The sequence below is a fragment of the Acipenser ruthenus genome, chromosome 11 (assembly GCF_902713425.1).
Source record: "Acipenser ruthenus chromosome 11, fAciRut3.2 maternal haplotype, whole genome shotgun sequence".
NCBI lineage: Eukaryota > Metazoa > Chordata > Actinopteri > Acipenseriformes > Acipenseridae > Acipenser > Acipenser ruthenus.
Genome location: NC_081199.1, coordinates 34,245,107 through 34,264,405, shown reverse-complemented (window position 1 = coordinate 34,264,405; position 19,299 = coordinate 34,245,107). Strand labels below are relative to the sequence as shown.

Here is a 19,299-nt window from a genome sequence, read left to right as displayed (position 1 = left end):
TCTGTATGCAATAAAAGTGGTTCACATGATTTCAGATTAAATACACCTGTCTCTGTAAGGTCCTACAGTTGGGTAATGCATTCAAAGCAAAGATACTAACATGAAGACCAAGGAGCTTTCAAAACAACTCTGGGATAAAGTTGTGGAAAGGCACAGATCAGGGGAGGGGTAAAAAAATATTTCAAAGGCATTGAATATCCCTTGGAGCACAGTCAAGTCGATCATTAAGAAGTGGAAGGTATACGGCACCACCCAGAATCTGCTTAGAGCAGGCCGTCCTCCCAAACTGAGCAGCCAGGTAAGAAGGGCATTGGTCAGAGAAGCCAGCAAGAGGCCAATGACAACTCTGAAAGAACTACAACGTTCAATGGCTGAGATGGAAGAAACTGTCCATGTGTCAACAACAGCTGAGGTACTCCACAAATCTGGCCTCTATGGAAGAGTGGCAAGAAGGAAGCCATTTCTGAAAAAAGCCCATGTAAAATCCTGCTTGGAATTTGCAAAAAGGCATGTGGGAGTCTGAAAAGATGTGGCAAAAGATTCTGTGGTCCGATGAAACAAAAATTGAACGATTTGGCCTAAATGCAAAGCGTTATGTCTGGCACAAACCCAACACAGCACATCACCCAGGTAACACCATCCCTACTGTGAAGCATGGTGGTGGCAGCATCATGCTATGGGGATGCTTTTTATTGGCAGGGACTGGGAAGCTTGTCAGGGTAGAGGGCAAAATGGATGGAGCTAAATACAGGCAAATCCTTGAGAAAAACCTGCTTCAGTCTGCAAAAGACCTAAGACTGGGACAGAGATTCACCTTTCAGCAGGACAATGACCCCATGCACACAGCCAAAGCGACACTGGAGTGGCTTAAAAAGAAGAAAGTGAATGTCCTAGAGTGGCTCAGTCAAAGCCCGGACTTGAATCCAATTGAGAATCTGTGGCAAGACTTGAAGATTGCTGTCCACCAACAATCCCCATCCAGCATGACAGAGCTTGAACAATTTTGCCAAGAAGAATGGGCAAATATTGCATGATCCAGATGTGCAAACCTGGTAGAGACTTACCCCAAAAGACTCACGGCTCTAATTGCTGCCAAAGGTGGTTCTACCAAGTATTGACTCAGGGGGGTGAATACTTATCTAACCAAGACACTTAAATTTTTTTATTTTTCATTAACTGTTGTTTCACAATACAAATTCTCTTGCCTCTTCAAAGTGTTGAGTAGTTGTGTAAATCAAAGGAAAAAAAAATCTCATTTAAAGCATCAAGATTTCAAGTTGTAACACAACAAACTGTGAAAACATCCAAGGGGGGTGAAAGTAATAGGCATTGTAAGTAATTAACCAGTTATGTTATACTTCATTTAAGGCCAACAATAAAATGAAACCATGTTTCAAATTTAAAAAAAAAGACTTTTAAAGAAGTCTCCATTATTAAAACAACAATTTACAATTACAATATTGTGGGGGAAGAAAACCTTCCAGAAAAATAAACCAACAAAACCTTTTTTTTGTTTTAAATAAATAAACAGAAGAAATTTAAAATCTTGCCAGTCCTTTAGAGATTTAGAATTGGGTTAGCTAACATTTTGCATATATTTATTATTAATTATTAATTCACTGGACAGAAGCAATGTCTGTGTGAGAACAAACTGGTGCTACTGGTTGTGTACTGGTTGTCTTACATTTTTGTCCAAGGGTCCCCCTCTGGTTTGCGGAGAACCACCCTCAAGGAGGTATGGCCTTCGAGGCTGGGATGCGAGTTTTGCTTGCCTCTCAGAGAGAGATGCAGTTGAAGAGGTGGCGGAGGGGAGAATGGAGTAGTGCTTGAACTAAGGTTAAATAGCAAGCTGACTGAGAGAGCCCTTATTCCTGCCCCCTGAACCACTCACTTGGTTACAAAAAAAAAAACACAACTGAACTCTACACACATCAAATACACCAGTGGGGAACTAGAAACAAACTGTCAAAGTTCCAGACAACATATTTGTAAAAGTTTCTCAATCTTGAACTACAGTCATTACTTTTTTAATTGACATCAGTGAGTCTTGCGTCATCTAAAAAAAGAGTAGTTGGTATTACATGAATATATTTTAGTGTTCTTTTTTTTTTTTTTTAAACAAACAAAACCCTCTTCAATTTTACAAAAGGAAATTCTCTATTTTACTATTTCTCCAATGTCCATGCCAGTTTAATCAAAATCGGACAAATTATTCACAACACTGAAAACCCTGAAAACGTAGGTCCTTATAAAATAAATGTCCAGTTTCTGGAATAACCTCTTGTAGCAAATATCACTGGAAAAGGTAATCACATACAGCCTTAGCCAACCAGGTGCTGGTACCGTAAAAAAGTGGACCATAATTTACATTTACATTAACTAATGTTCATAACATTGAATGTGACAATTTTATGCATGTCCAAAACCTTTGTTTTTCAGTTGCAGTCTAATGTATTCATTTATCTTTTATATCACTTTCCAACATTATGATGTCCATTATTAATATCATGAGCAATAATAATCTGGCCTATTTAAACCTGGTGGGTATTAGAGCAGAATTCGACAGCCAACCTAATATAAATATGTATTTTCTTCTAGCACAAGTTTTTCTTCTTTTATAATTGTTTTAATGAATGTAAAACAGGCTTCTTTTACTGTGATATATTTACACTATGTAACATCTTGACTTTTAAATTTATTAGGCACAGAACACCATCTGCTGAGGACAGAAAATGTCACAAATGTTGAAACAAACTGCTTCAGGTCTTTCGAAATTTGTTTTGCTTTTGCACTTTTGCCTAAATTTAAAATGCCTTCAGCCAGCTGGAGAAGACAGGCTACCCCAACAGAACAGTTTGTTGATCTGCATGCATTAGGTCAGGAGTACTCTACCATGGGACCTGGATTACGGACTGAATGTGTATGTCTTTTATAATTCTCACATATGAATGCTCACTATAAATAAAGGGAAGCTAAAGACATTTACTTCCCTTAAAAGTGGCAGAGAAAGCCGTGGAAGATGCAAAGGCTGCCCTTCGAATCGGTGATATCATGGGGCAAGTTCAGCATGAAAGATGGGGTCTTGGTCTCAGTTCAGCTCCTCCTACATGGCACAAGGCAGCCCCAGCTCAAAGGAGGAAGCTGGTAATCAACGAGGTGCAAAAGCAGGAGAGGATGAGGTGCGTAAAGGCCATTTCCCAGGCCAAGCAAGCAGAATGGATGAGATGGGAGAGTGTGGAAGAACGCAAGATTGGCTGGCAAGACCTATGGACAATGGAACAGAGCAGGACCAGTTTCCTCATCAGGTCAACATATGATGTTCTCCCATCACCACAGAACCTAAACCTCTGGGTAGGAGAGGATCCCTCATGTCCTTTATGTTCATCACCTGCAACATTAAGGCACATTTTGACAGGATGTAAGGTGGCTCTTAGTCAAAGACGGTTGACTTGGCGCCATGACCAGGTTTGGCCTTAGCATTGGAAGACAAGCGTAACATGACCAATAAGTTGCCACCAGTCCCATCAAAGCATTACACACAAAAGACAACATTCCTCTGCCCAGGAGAGCAACCGCCAAGAAAAGGTGTTAAAACCAAGCCTCGCCTAGTACAACTGGAAGCTACTGGAGACTGGAAAATGCTGTCAGATGTTGGTCAACGACTTATTTTTCCATCTGAGATTGCCACCACTAACCTTCGACCAGATATTGTCTTGTGGTCTGGATGAGCACGCCTTGTTCACCTGGTAGAGTTAACAGTGCTATGAGAGGATGCTGTAGATGAGGCATATGAGAGGAAAAATCTGCAGTATGCTCAACTAGCCGCTGAAGCGGAACAACGAGGATGGAGAGTCTGGGTTTACCCAGTGGAGGTGGCTTGTCGAGGATTTGTGGCAAACTCTACAACCCAGTTTCTCAGAGACGTCAGATTCAGTGGCCAAGACTTGCGTTGCACAGTGAAGAACTTATCTGAAGCAGCAGAGAGGAGCAGCAACTGGCTGTGGCTGAGACGAAAAGATTCTGGTTTGGGATCTCAAGCACAATAGAAAGAAACGCTGATGTACGGGTAAGTAAGCTGGGCTGAGTTGAGTGGGGGACAGAGGGGGGTGATGCTGGGACGCCAGAATCACCGTTGAGCCCTCTTGAGGTGTTGTGGGCTAGTCGACGAAACACTGAGGATGGAAAGTGCCCACTTGAAGACCCCAGAGATGTACCCTACTTAGCTCAATCCAGCGGTTGTGTGTGCTGATGCGCTAGGGAGGCAAAATAAGCTGATCCCTGGAGCCAGCATTACACTTCAGCCATCAACACCAGGCAGAAGGATATCTACATCATCATATGGAAGGAAACGCAAATGGATGGAGACACAGATGGATCACATTAGTTTACTGTAAAGCTACATCTTAGTTGGTGCATATCTTGGCGAGAGTCGAGTTCAAATCAGCATGAAGTTATAACATCTACTCTCATGTAATGGAAATCACACTTACTGAACCCCACACTGGGAGATGATATTGACATGTACTGCTCACGTTAATTCCTTCAACATGTATAATACAACATGTATAAGGCAAGGACATTTAGTCGCAAGATCGAATCAGGATCCTGCATGCACTACACGGCTTCTTCCCTGCATTTCTAGACTATCATCTGAGCTCCAAATCTGATGATGAACCATAACCCCCGGTGGAGATCATTTTCGCAGTGTTTGTGGGACAGACTAGGTCCTAATACAGTACATCCTTCTAAGGTGGGTGTTTTTCATGCAATTTATTATTATTATTATTTATTTCTTAGCAGACACCCTTATATACAATTACCCTTATACAGTTGGGTTTTTTAACTGGAGCAATCTAGGTAAAGTACCTTGCTCAAGGGTACTGCAGTAGTGTCCCCCACCTGGGATTGAACCCACGACCATCTGGTCAAGAGTCCAGAGCCCTAACCACTACTCCACTGCTGCCCTTACCTGAAGTTAATATTTGAAAAAGTTAGGGGTGGTGGGAAGACAAATGACACACACTGGATTAACACAAAAGTGGTATCCGTGCATTGAACAAGATCTATGTTTTTATGTATTATGTCACAGTGATGTGTTTTATGATCATGTGACATTATAAGAGGTCAAAGAACACTCTCTTGCAGAGTTCCAGAACCACTCACTGGACTTCTGAGTGGAACGGCACATACATTTAAGACAAAACTGCCTGCTAGCTAAAAGAGGAGAGACTTAATATGGAGCTGTTAAACAAACCTGGGGGAAAAAAAATGCTATTGAACTGCCTGGTGTAAGCTGAGAGAGTTGGAGGAATACTGCCAGTTATTTTTCTACATATGAAAGTGGAGTTTGTCTTTGGGACTCTGATTATTTAAAAAAACAGGCAAGAAGGAAATATAATATTTTGAACTTGCATTAAAACTCAACACCAGCTAGTTAGCTTGTTAAATTATTTTAGCCGTTTTGGTGGTGTAGTGCATGCAGGATCCTGATTCGATCTTGAGACTAAATGTCCTTGCCTTATACATAATTGTGTTTTTTACAAATTATGTTTGATAAAGACATTCTAATGTTATTGCAAACGTTACATGGCGAAGAAAAGCAATACTTTAACTAACCTTAGTTGATGAATTAACTGCACATTTCCATACTAAGATAAAATGATGATGTAACTAGCCTAATTGATATGGCCAGAGTTTACAACAATGAATCAGTGAAAGGGTTATTATTTCCTGGACAACACAGACAAAGGAATTTAAATAGGAAAATCAAATGATACAGCTGTGTACCAAGCATTAAGACAGTAACTCAAACACAGGACGTAGATCTCTCTCCAAACATGTGTATTATTTGTAAATGCATGTTCAAGGTTAGCTAAAAGATTAATCAGAATAGCACAAAGGATTCACCAACAGCATAGTACTTTGATGATGAGCTTTAAAACATTACTTAGCATTCCTAGTTCTTATAAGGTACACTGGAACTTCTCTTTTAAAACACAGAATTTAATATCAGGCAGATTTTTTGTATTTGAAGGCAAAGTAGGGAAAGTAAAATTATTCACTAGTGCTGTCAAACCCAACTATTTTAAGCCTTTTCACCACATTTCAGGATGATCATTTTTCAGTTACAACAAATCAGCCTGAAGCACAAGTACACTGTGACCTAGTGAAGAGATCCTCAAGGGTACAGAATGAGTTGCACAACACAACAGATGCCAGAACTGTACATATTTTCTTTTACACATTTATCATTAACAAGAAAAAAATACATAAACAAAGTAACAATACACCTGTTATCATTGACCAACTGTCAGAAATCCTTTGATAATCTGTATCTATCAGATGTAAAATGTATTCTGAGAATTGCATTTTCTCCTAGCAACATCAAACAATGTTGTAATATGAGAATGAATAACCACTGATAAAAAAAAAGAAAAAAAAGGGGTGCGAGGGGTGCGTGGGACCTACCCTGGGGACATTTCCGGGCGGTGCAGGCGTCACAATGGCAGCAGAAGTCAGCAATGTCCCGTCAGCACTGCCCCCAATAGAAAGCCTGGGTTTTAGTGACCCCAAAATGCATGATGCCTGGACCCCCATGACAGGAGGCCAACACTCCGCCTCTCTCTCCTCCCTCAGCTCGCAGTGTGAACAGCCGTCTGTGGCGCAGGGGCGGCGGGACAGGGCTTCAGTATTCTGGGGTCTCCAAAACCCTCAGACGACTCTGCCAGGCTTTCTATTGGGGAAGTGCTGACAGGACGTTGCTGACTTCTGCCACCGTTGTGATGCCTGCACCGCCCAGAAATGTCCCCAGGGTAGGTCCCACGCACCCCTCCAGCAGTACCATGTTGGGGCACCTATGGAGAGGGTCACCGTGGACGTACTAGGCCCCTTCCCACGCTCGGCGAAGGGAAACCAATTCGTCCTAGTTGCCCTCGACTACTTTACAAAGTGGCCCGAAGCCTATGCGCTACCTGACCAAGAGGCCGAGACAGTGGCAGACGCTCTGCTGGAGGGATCCTTCAGCCGCTTTGGGGTTCCCCAGGAGCTGCACACAGATCAGGGGCGGAACTTCGAGTCCAGAGCATTCAGGGAGATGTGCCGGCGTCTGGGTATTCAGAAGACATGGACCACTCCCCTGCATCCCCAAAGCGATGGGTTAGTGGAGCGGTTTAACCGCACCTTGGCCGTCCAGCTGGCCCTCACCACCACCGCCGACCAACGGGCCTGGAACGTCGATCTGCCCCTGGTGCTGATGGCCTGCTGCACCGCAGTCCAGGAATCCACCGCCTGCCCACTTCTAACACCACTGTGATGACCCGAGCTTCCAGCAGGATGGATGACACAGGAGACAAGGTTTTCAGGGCTAAATGACAGCAATTTATTATTTAGAATAACTCAATACCTCTCACAGTCCCTGTTTGGGCCAGGACCACGCCACCAAAACAACAAAATCCCCTGTAGCTCGCTAAACTGTAGTTCCCCCATTCCTTACACGCTCCCCGACCATAACACAGGCTCCCAACCTCTCTCTCACACCGATCAGTTGCACCACAGGTTAGGCACTTCGGTTTCTCACACTGTTCCTCTGTGAGTCAATCTTACTACCTGTCTCTCAAGCTATCTTGCTCTCTCTTGCTCTCTCTCCCCTGCGTTCCCTGCGTCCCAGGTATTTATACTGTCCTGCTTCTTCTGTGTCGTTGCGGACTGCCCAATAGCAGTTCTCCCTTGCCTGCACACACACACACATTCCCCCTAGCTAAGTGGCATGGTCTGAACCCTAACAATACACAAAACACCAAAGCACAGGACACACAAACAGGACAAAGTCCCCTTCAGTTGGCTGGGTCGCTACAATATGTATTGTTTATTTTAGAATGGGTGAATGTGTTTAATGTTGATTTAAATGTATTTTGTATTTAGTTAAAACACGATGTATTATGATTTAAAAATGTATAGTGTTGTGTTTATTTCAAACAAGTGTTTTTGTAACGTTTGCCTGGCTATAAATTATGATAAATGTAGTCCGACCACGCCAGCCCTATTAAGAACACTAAATTAGAATGTTAAATTATTTGCTAATTAGACACTCAGGTCCTTTTTATTCTGTTGGCTGGGACACAAAAGCATGCAACACATGAAAAGGACAAAACTTTACAATAAAATTATATATTTTAATAACCACAGGAAACCCCCCACAAAACAATTTTACAATAACATTGCAATACAATTCCAATCCACTTTAGACACAGGAAGGGGTCCGTAGAAGTCTGAAGTCAGGAGACACTATTTGTCTACTAGCACTACCTGTCCCCACGATTTAACTAAAGGCGCCTGTTTAATTATGCATTTAGCCTAAAAACAATTCCAATCCTCTGTGCTTCCTTTACAGAAGACAGCACCTCTTTCCTCCCTTACAGATAGCAGACCTCCAAACTCACCTTCTGATGCCTATACAAAACTCAACCGATATATAATGGTAATCTCTTGGGCTAAACTATTAAAATCAACTAATATGATAAACAACAAAGAAAACAAGTATTGGTACAATTCCTTTCTGCCCACTAACTACTGTTATTAATATTAGTCTCTAGAATTGTTAATATAATTTCCTATAGAACGGCAATTTGACTTTTGTCAGAATGTCCTTTAAAATTACAGCACTCATGCTTCCTTCTTCTCCAGCACCGATAACCAATTTCCCACAATTGTAGAAACAATCAGCACTCTTTAAATCAGCAGGGAAGGCACCTTAAAAAGCAGACAAACAGTACATCAAGTACGTCTCTTGTATACAGCTTTCTTCCTAACAGATTTACCCCATGCCATTTAAATAGCTCACTCATACAACAAGGAGCTACCTCTCCTTTCAATCAGATCTCTCTCAATTTGCTCTCCACGTGAAGTATTTTACACACTGCACCTCCCAATTATCAATGTGTACTAATGTGTCTAAACAAATAAAAAGTGTTCTTTCAAAATAACATGCTCAAAATGAAATCACACAAAAATAAAAATCAAACAGTGAAAAAAATAACAAAACACAAATAAAACAAGCCCACAATCAGTGGATAAAAATAGTGAATACAAAACACCTGTGTTACATCTTCTTTGTTATTGTGTTTGGTTTGAATGTGGTCTGCAGAGGTGGTGTTAGTAGCTCGTGAGAGTGAGAGTGAGATGGGAGAAAATTAAAAACGAAACTGAAACTAAGAAGGAAAGCAAGCAATTGCTAATCGTGACCTGTTTTTGTTAAACCTTTTATTTTGCTCTGTGAGCGTTGTTTTTGTTCAAATATTTATTTTATTTTTGTTTAATAAAAAACGGCGCCGCAGTGTGCTTTTCACCCGTAGTACCTGTGTGTGTGTCTCTATCAGCTACCTGGTCTGGGAACGTCACCACTCGGCTACCCTGTCACATGTCCATATTCAAAATGATGAAATGTCAGAGTTAACTTGACACTGCCTTTATTTTGTTTATTGCCTGTAACTATGTAACTATTCACTATATATGCAAAGTGGAGGACTGACAGAACCACACTTTTTGGAAAACAGAATCTTCTGTGGACCTTTCTAAAACATATGCTTTTTGACTGCTGTTTTTTAATTAAAATAAATGTGTCAGAATCATGATTGCAGGCTTAAAAACAGCAGTCAGGTTTTTTTTTTTAATTAATGAATGCCCTAGCTGTTTTAAAATCATTAGTGCTTTATGCATGAGTAAATACAGTCAATTTTGTAACTAGGGAAACAATACATTTTGTTCTAGGAAGAGATCACTGTTGTTGCACACAAAACTCTGTGGTGAGAACAGATAACAATTACACTGTAATTAAGCAAATTGTAATCATTCTGCAGGATTAAGTATACGTGAGGTTCAACTATTTTCACACTACTAGGTATTCACTAATCAATCAGCAAATCGTGGTTCAGTAAAATTGGATTAAGTTGAGAAGATTTAGTAAAAAAAAAAATTAAAGTCTGACTACGTGCGTAACTAAATACTGGGCTCTCCCCTATATACTTGTCACTGACTAGGAAATCATACTGTACAATAGCTATTAACAATAATACTGGAAATCACTTCTCACTCATCTATATGTTACACTATATTAGTCAAACTGCATACCATATCTTGGTTGGCATTGATGCCATCAGCTGAATCTGTGGTACAACACGGCCCACAGCAGGTCTAGTTTTGCTGACTTTGCCATGGCCATCTGAGACTTCAAGGTATCTTTTTATATTGGTATCAGGTCATCACTGCCAGTCCTCCATTCTTAGGTTTCCTCTTGATCAATTAAAACTCTCTGACCTACTAAATGTCTTCTGACGGATATGGCATGTTAGACCACGATATCGTGGTGCAGCTCCTTTTTGTCACCCTTCCGTTGCTGATTTCTAAATCTTTTCCATTAATTCAGCTGTAAAGACCATCTTGAGATGGTATAAAAAGTGGCTGTTTGGAATGCATTACAAGGTATACAGTACCTGCTAGCTCTTTAAAAGTTACTCTGGACAACAGTTAGGGAATCTGAGACTAATTAATAAAGCAATGAAGAGGGAAAAAATGAATTTTTAAAGGTTACCAAGAATATCCTCTACCGGTTTGATGCTGTTTAAAAGAAGATGCAGCTCATTTGTATGTGCACAGCATTAACTGTATGTTTTAACTACATAATGGAATGTGCACTAGCACTATCAGATACAGATAACCTCTGTAAATTCTTAGCTCTTCCTGTAATCCAAGGCTGTTCATAAGACCAAGCAAACAACCAGCCAAACACATTATCAAAGTCAGGAATACTAAGATCTTAGTGTCTAGAGAACAATGAAAATTTGAGGTTTTAGAACATTATGAGCATTTTGAAAACGTAGATTAAAACCAGAAAATTCTTTGTGTTGATTTGACATTTCCTTTAAAACATGGCCATTTGGCACTATGTGCTCAGTACAAAATATACATAAAAATAGGTGGGTAATAGGATATTGTGTGAATGAGTAATAATTATATTTGATTTAGGACAAGTGGCAATATTAGGAGTTTAGGTGGCATACAACTGAAAATGACCTTAGACCAGAATTCTACTCTCTCTGTTACAGTGTTTTCCAGTCAATGTGTATCACTGGCTAAAGTCAGTGTTCTGTGAAGTTTAAGCTCATTTGGTCAATAGACATGAATATTCATACTGAGGTAAGACTTCATTACAGTACACCTTGCATTCCATATCTAACCAGGATGGAAGCAAGCAGCAGAGCTCTGATATACTGATAACACCGTGTAACAATTTTTTTGGTTCCTGGGTAGTAAGTGTTATTTCCTAATTGCTTATGCCTCAAAAGTATAGAAAATGGCTATTATTCCCCACAAACTTTGCTTTTGTGACCAGGACAGTGATATTTTGAAATGTATCTATTTTCCAGAACATTCCAGATAGATTCAGTGCTGAGTAAACTTGGAATAACTTCTAGAACTTTCTAGAACTTTCCAGTAATATAAATAGTAGTATAAATACAGGGGCCTTAAGCCCACCAGTTCAGTTTAGTTCCAGTTGCCTAAGTGGATACATATCTGCATTTTTCTGAGATGGCATCAAGGTCATAGGAGACTTCAAAATGGTGGCATTCCTGATCGGTCTCTAAGGCGGTTTTACCAAGTTTCCCTGCTATCTTGGCCTTTGGGACAGCAGGGACACCAAGGCGCACTACCACAGGCGGGACTGGCCACAGCGGACCGAGTTCTCTGTGGGGAGGAACAACGTCAAGTGGGAGCCACTGGTGGACCCCCGGAAGGTGCTGATGCCACGACTGCACATCAAATTGGGCCTTATGAAACAATTTGTCAGAGCTCTAGATAAGGAGTCGGCAGCCTTCAAGTACCTTCAAGACTTCGTCCCTAAGCTGTCTGAGGCAAAGGTCAAAGCCGGTGTCTTCGTCGGATCACAGATAAAGAAGATCCTGGAGTGCAATGAATTCCCTAAGAAGATCACTAGTAAGGAGAAAGCGGCTTGGAACAGCTTTGTCGCAGTGGTTCGGGGCTTCCTGGGCAATCACAAGGCCGAAAACTATGTGGAGCTGGTTGAGACTCTGGTGAAGAACTACAGCACAATGGGCTGTAGGATGTCCCTCAAAGTCCATATCCTTGATGCTCATCTTGATAAATTCAAGGAGAACATGGGAGCGTACTCGGAGGAGCAAGGTGAGCGCTTCCACCAGGATATACTGGACTTTGAACGCCACTACCAAGGACAGTATAACGAGAACATGATGGGAGACTACATTTGGGGGCTGATTCGTGAAAGTGATTTACAGTATAATCGTAAATCTCGAAAAACTACTCGCTTCTAAATCTTTTGTAGTCATTACTTTAGTATAAATAAATGTTAATTTGGATTCATATGTTGTTTTTTTCTGACTTTATGTGAACGTAAAGACACAAATTCGCCCATTTTCTCATTGGAAATAGGTAAATTTCAAAATATCACTGTCTGGTCACAAAAGCAAAGTTTGTGGGGAATAATAGCCATTTTCTATACTTTTGAGGCATAAGCAATTAGGAAATAACACTTACTACCCAGGAACAAAAATTGTGTTACATAGTGGAAGTGATAACGTTAAGAAGTGATAACAATATGAAGACCTTATGCTCACCCAATGTCAAAACTGGTCAATGTGAATACAAATCATTTTAAAAACAGTTAAATGGATATTACAGGAATACACAGAAAGCAGCAGTGGTAATATGTTTTGTTGTAAACTAGCAACTCGTTAATGGAAGTTATTTTAACAGCATTTTTACACATCTCATATTGAAAAATAAAAATGTTAAAGCAATTGTGGCATCTCAAATAGGACGTTTATTTTGAAATCATATTTCAATTAAAGTCCATTATTGCTACTGCAGACAGCCTTGGATATTTTGCACTCACAAAAGCATAGCTATGGCTGGAGCTATTCATTCTTGAAAATCAACATGGTTACACCAGGGCATTGATAGTAGGACTGATCTCCAAGGTTTGTGCCATTTCTTCAATATTTGAGGATATATTAAATTGTTTCAAGAAACCCATACAACCCACTACTCCACAGGCGCAGGAGCAGCAGTGTGGAGTAGTGGTTAGGGCTCTGGACTCTTAACCAGAAGGTTGTGGGTTCAATTCCAGGTGGGGACACTGCTGCTGTACCCTTGAGCAAGGTACTTTACCTAGATTGCTCCAGTAAAAACCCAACTGTATAAATGGGTAATTGTATGTAAAAAAAAAAAAAAAAAGTAATAGTGTGATATCTTGTAACAATTGTAAGTCGCCCTGGATAATGAATAAATAAAAATAATAATAATTGTATTTTATTCAGCTCTGATAAATGTGTTAATTCTTATGTTTAAAGCAGCTACAAACCAAGGAAAGGAAAGTATTGAGGTAAAAGACTATACCAACCCAGCGGGGCTCACTAATATTGATTTCTGCAGGACGAATGGCAATTATTAAGTTGAAGTGTAGAAAATGAGTGTAATATGAAATGTAATTAAAGCATTCTGGTCTGCCTGTCCTCAAAGACCCCTAACAGGTTTTTGTTTCAACCATTGTTTTTATTTCCAGTGTGTATTGTACTCTAGTGCACATATAGCAATAGTCTGTGAGTACTGTTTGTATGTATGTGCACTGAAAAGCAATGCAAATTTAAAGAAATTGAAACAAAACCTGGCACAGTTGAGAACTACATATTAGGGGAGATGTACAGTGTTTGTTTGGGTCACTATCTGTTTACCAAGTAGCAAGCCATATAGAGCAACAAGAAATGCTACCCTAAATATAATGGAGTCTATAATGTAATTCCCTCATCAGCGCTGGGAAGTGACTCACTAGTACCTTTTTTCACTTTAACATTTATTAACTAAAAAAAACATGTATGATTGCCACTCTAATGACTAAATAATCACAAATATAAAATGTACTGTAATTTAAATGAATTACTGAGTACAACTTCTATGTAAATTGTTTAACAATAAAAGAAAGAAGGCTACAGAGGGTCAAGAAAATGTTAGACTTTCAGATATTTAGACTCAGTTTTTTATATTTATCAACCCATTTTGGGTGGTATCGTGATCCAGCATTAAATGTTTCAGAGATATAGCTATAGAAATGTGCAAGCAGAAATGTGGTGCTTGGTACAGTAGTTCACACATTTTGCAATGTTTGTATTATATTATATCCCTCAAATACAAATTTGCCTGTTAATCATCTTATACTCTACATATCCGTACATGTCAAAGCCCTTACCAACAAAGCACCAAGAAACCACTGGCCTTTTTCCCATTTAAATCTGAGCAATCTGTACAGCACTAAAACACTGACGTTATACTTTGTACCACTGACTTACATTGTTTATACTTTACTCAAAGGCACTACACCTGGGTGTTGCGAAACACCTCCATGTAAAAACAGAGAAGATTGACTGTGTAAAGTATTGTACCTACTATAAATATAAATGTTACAAGGGTGCTCCAGCTGCACTCTGGATGAACTGTATTTTTACATTGTTACCGACAGTACAACACCAATACTGTAGGTGTCCTAAACCAACATTATCACTGAGAGCAGACGTGAACCGCGTCAGCAGCACTAGTGACAGAGGGCTGCATACGCTTGGGACCTATTAAATTAGAGATAGAAAATAAAATAAAATATGTTTGAAACAAAAGGGTAAAGCTACCCTTTCCGTATGACAATACAATGATATAAAATGGTGTGACTAATGACCAAGAGTGAAGTACTGAGATTATTTTTACAGTTTTGAAAATTGAAGAAAAATAATTACCTTTGGGTAGGTGCAGTGTTATATTGTTACAGAAATCGGTAAAACAGCATTCTCTTCTTAAAATATTACTGGAACTGGAGCAGAAGATTTGCCCTTTCATTTGATGAGGAGATACACAAGACTTCAAAACTTCTTCCTTTCCATTATGCAGCATCACTGAGTTCCAACAGGCCCCCTCAGTTTCACAAATATGATTGGTACACACCAGGCATATGCACTTCATACCTGGGAAACAATATGAGAAAATAGAAATATTATCTGACAGCATGTTTCCTGAAAATGTAAAACATGCATCACCATGAGTGACTGCTCTTGAAGAAACAAAAAAAAATACATTAATTTTAAATGCATGTCCCTGAATCCCAATTTATTAAATAAATAACATTTGGAGTACTTTGAAAAAAAAAAAGTACCTTATTTGTGTAAACTCTCACTGTATTAACTCTCTTTGCTATATCAATGCTGAATAGCCTTGTAGTCTTCTAATGCGAAGGTGTTGTCTGGTCACTTACATAACACAGCCCTGTTACTGTACGTGGTTAAGAGTAAAGCTGTATAATGCAGTTTAGGTTAACACCCAGATTAACCTCAAACACCTCTATACTTCTTCCCTGGTTTGTTAAAGCCAATGGTGCAGTTTCTGAAACTCTTCTGATAGAAGAGGTCAGATGCTTCAGGGCAGCAGTGTGGAGTAGTGGTTAGGGCTCTGGACTCTTGACTGGAGGGTTGTGGGTTCAATCCCCGGTCGGGGATACTGCTGTTGTACCCTTGAGCAAGATACTTTACCTAGATTGCTCCAGTAAAAACCCAACTGTATAAATGGGTAATTGTATGTAAAAATAATGTGATATCTGTATACTGTGAAATAATGTATAATGTGATATGTTGTAACAATTGTAAGTTGCCCTGGATAAGGGCGTCTGCTAAGAAATAAATAATAATAATAATAATGATACACTGTGCAGACTTTAATATCTCAATACCCAATCACTATTGTTCCTCTCTGTCCCAACCTCGCCCTGTGCCCAATCCCGTTTCTGTTCCTTTTCCTTTCTTGCTCCCCTTCAAATCTCTTCTCCCTAGCCCATCCTACTGCTACTTCTGGCCCCTGACCTCCTGTTATGACCCTGCTTTCCTGACCCTGACCTAGCATCTGGCCCTCTGCTTTCATTCAAGCAACTATTCTGTCTCCTCACCCTAGCCCAATAAACTTACATTCTTTTCATCCATTTTCCTGATTGTATCGCTGTGTTTAAACATGTAAAGCGCCTTGGCTAAAGGCGCTATAAAAATGTAAATAAATAAATAAATAAATATGCAGAGCACAGGTGCTGGATGATAGAGGCTAGGAATAGTGCTACTGTTGTAGACAACACAGAAACTGCTCAACCATTCAAGTCAGGCGAAAGAATGAAAAGTCATATACAGTGTAAAACATTTGAGTTGAAGAGTTAATCCCAGCATCACTGGTGCGCTTGAAGTTTGTGGGTCCCGACCTAAATTGGCAGAGGTCCTTGTAGGAAGCTACTGGTACTCAAATTACATAAAAGCAGGCCAACAATTTGTTTACGAGCCATTATCAAAAAACATCTGATAAATGATTGATTTCCTTTCTGTTCCATGACCCCAACGTCTCATTTTCAGATATTCAGAAAACAGGTATAAAAGAATTTGATCGCTTTTCTTAAGCATGATTTACGCAGACCTTGGTGTCTGCGTAAATCATGCTTAGTATAGTATTGGGCCACAATTCCAGAACCCATTGTTATAGGCCATTTGTTGGAGCAGCTTTGACAGATGACAATTCTCAACCCTGCAGAACCAGGGGCGGAACAAAAGTATACCTGATAAACATGCCTATCTTAGGCTATATATTTTATATAATTTATATTTCATATGAAAAGTTTAGAAATACAACATTGCATAATAATCAGTTCATGTAACTAAAAAATAAAGTCATTTATTTTTGGAAATATCTGATTTATACATTTTGATATTCACTGTTGCAAAATAATAATATAGTAAATTGTGGAGTACTATATATATATATATATATATATATATATATATATATATATATATATATATATATAGATAGATAGATAGATAGATAGATAGATAGATAGATAGATAGATATATGAGTTGCCAGTTAAAGTTGTGTTTACGACATTTATATTAACTCATATTGATGTCATTGTATAAACTTTCTTTGCAGATTTTAAATTTAAGGGGAACCTTTATTAATACAGTTTATTAATGCAGTAAAGCTTGCATTTACAGCCTTATAAGTGGCCAGTAAAACCTAGAACTGGTAGAATTTGTACTGTAGTTAGATATTGTAGCAATTATTGTACAGTAATGTGATTCGCACGTTAAACTGACTAATAAACAAGCGTACACTGGTAAACACAAGTTTGTTTGCTATTTTATACAGAAAGTACATTGTCCGACGTTTGGTGAATGCTCGATTTATGTAACCCTAAAGGTAATCTACATGCCTGGCAGAGCAAAACTAGAAATTCCAACTGCTTTTTGTATAGCATCATAAGGACGTCGCAGCTGGAAATTCTACACGCAATATAAGATGGACATAATGCAATTTGTCATTTTCAATTGTAACTTTTCAATTTGCCACTTTGACAGATGTTTACTCATACCATATATGCTGGTACAGTATCTGAAGCTGCACTAAACAAGTAAAAAAAAACATCAGCAAACTTTCAATTTGAAATTGTAATAAAAAATAGTACCTGTGCTTAATTGAGTGACGTAGAGAAATATTAGCGCCGTCCCAAAGTTAGAATACCGTTGAGGAGCCATGGCAAGAGACTGCTTGATTCAGCGAAATACTGTAGAACAGTTCCACTCAAATTCATTTGTTGAAACTGCAGGTCTGACAAACATCACACGCTGTATTGCTCCAGCCCTAAATAACTGGTCAGAAAACACAACACGCAATAAAAGAGCTACTCCGCCCCCTTGACTGACTGGAACAAGAGGATTAATCTGCTTTCCCTGGCATAAATATACATATAGTGACCGACTGGGAGAACAGGCAGTGTGAGCTGATGATTACTGTCCCAATGGGCAGTATTTATATCAACATATTGCAAATAAATAAATAAATAAATAAATAAATAAATAAATAAATAAATACTGCATTTCTTCAGATTCTTTTTTTTTTTTTTTTTTTTACAGTACCAGAGTTTCCACGATGAATGAAAAGTTGCATATTGCTGCATTTGTATGAATTATTATTATTATTATTATTATTATTATTATTATTATTATTATTATTATTATTATTATTATTATTATTGCTAATTATTTCTTAGCAGACGCCCTTATCCAGGGCGACTTACAATTGTTACAAGATATCACATTATTTTTTACACATTACTTTTACATACAGTTACCGATTTATACAGTTGAACTATCTTCTATGGTAGTTACACTACACATACTGCACACCTGGCCTTTAGAAGCTCGTTGCTTGTTATTCTACCTGAGATTAGTGTGAATAAGTTCAAGAAAAAAATCTTACTCCTCTCAAGACCATTTTAAGGTTGAATGCAAGCAGTTACATATATAGTAGAACTGACAATGAACAGGATGTGGGGCACTTAAACTTTCAATATTCCCCTTTAAGAACATTGCAAAAACAAAAATCTCGCTCAGAACTTGGTTGACATGCCCTTGGGGTTTGGATTTCAGAAGTGTGCATACAGGCCAACTGGGAAAGTCAATCTTATTAGTCTGTTCCAGAGGACTGCTGCTCACTTAGCACTTCCTTCAGAGACGCAGAGTGACTTCCAAACCAATCATCTCAGACAACAGCTTGAAGACTCATTCATCAAACTGAATGCAAGTCAGCCCCCAGAAACCAATCTCTGGCCATCTCAGCCTCCTTTGGTCTCAGAAATGTCTCCTAAGTAACCAAGAAACACAATAGGCCTCCTCTCTCTTATATTCAACTGTTAGCACCACTAGGGCTTTTATGGTTATGCTTGAAACCTTGTGCACTCACCCTGGCCTGGCTGCAGTAACAGCCATCTCTCAATCTGATTATTTTGATCTCTGGTGCCAGCGCTAAGTGACTGAAGGGAGTACCAGCAGTTTTCTTATGTATCAGGGTAGCCCGGCCATATGGTGGTGAAATAAGACAAATGCAAACTGCAAAGAAATTCAAATGGGAATGCTGACATTTAAACTTATTTTTTTGTAAACATATGGCTAAAGATACCACTCTCGTATGAGGGCCCAGTTTATTTTCCTCACAGGCCATCATATCCACGCTTAAGGTGAGTTCATCTGACATACTTTTCTGTTCATTGTCCTTTGATCCGATTCTGTTCAAGGCAATATTGCTGAGTTTGTGCAGAGAAGTTAAAAGCACATGTGTATGAGTTTTGCTTTACATAGTGTGAGTTTTCAGCATAAATAAGCGTTATTTGTACAGAAATCATACTGAGCTCTTAGAGACAT

At 39.2% G+C, this 19,299-nt stretch overlaps 1 protein-coding gene across 1 annotated transcript in view; it reads right to left on the bottom strand.

The window, feature by feature from the left end:
- Positions 1 to 17,723, bottom strand: part of LOC117426977 (activin receptor type-1C-like) — a 30,060-nt gene extending 12,337 nt beyond the window's left edge. The window contains exons 1-2 of the mRNA XM_034045264.3: positions 17,565 to 17,723; positions 14,814 to 15,038 (exon numbers count right to left, since the gene is read on the bottom strand). Of these exons, the coding sequence (XP_033901155.2) occupies positions 14,814 to 15,038; positions 17,565 to 17,634 (295 nt within the window). The 5' untranslated portion in view covers positions 17,635 to 17,723. The remainder of the gene's footprint in view (positions 1 to 14,813; positions 15,039 to 17,564) is intronic.
- Positions 17,724 to 19,299: the final 1,576 nt, after the last annotated feature.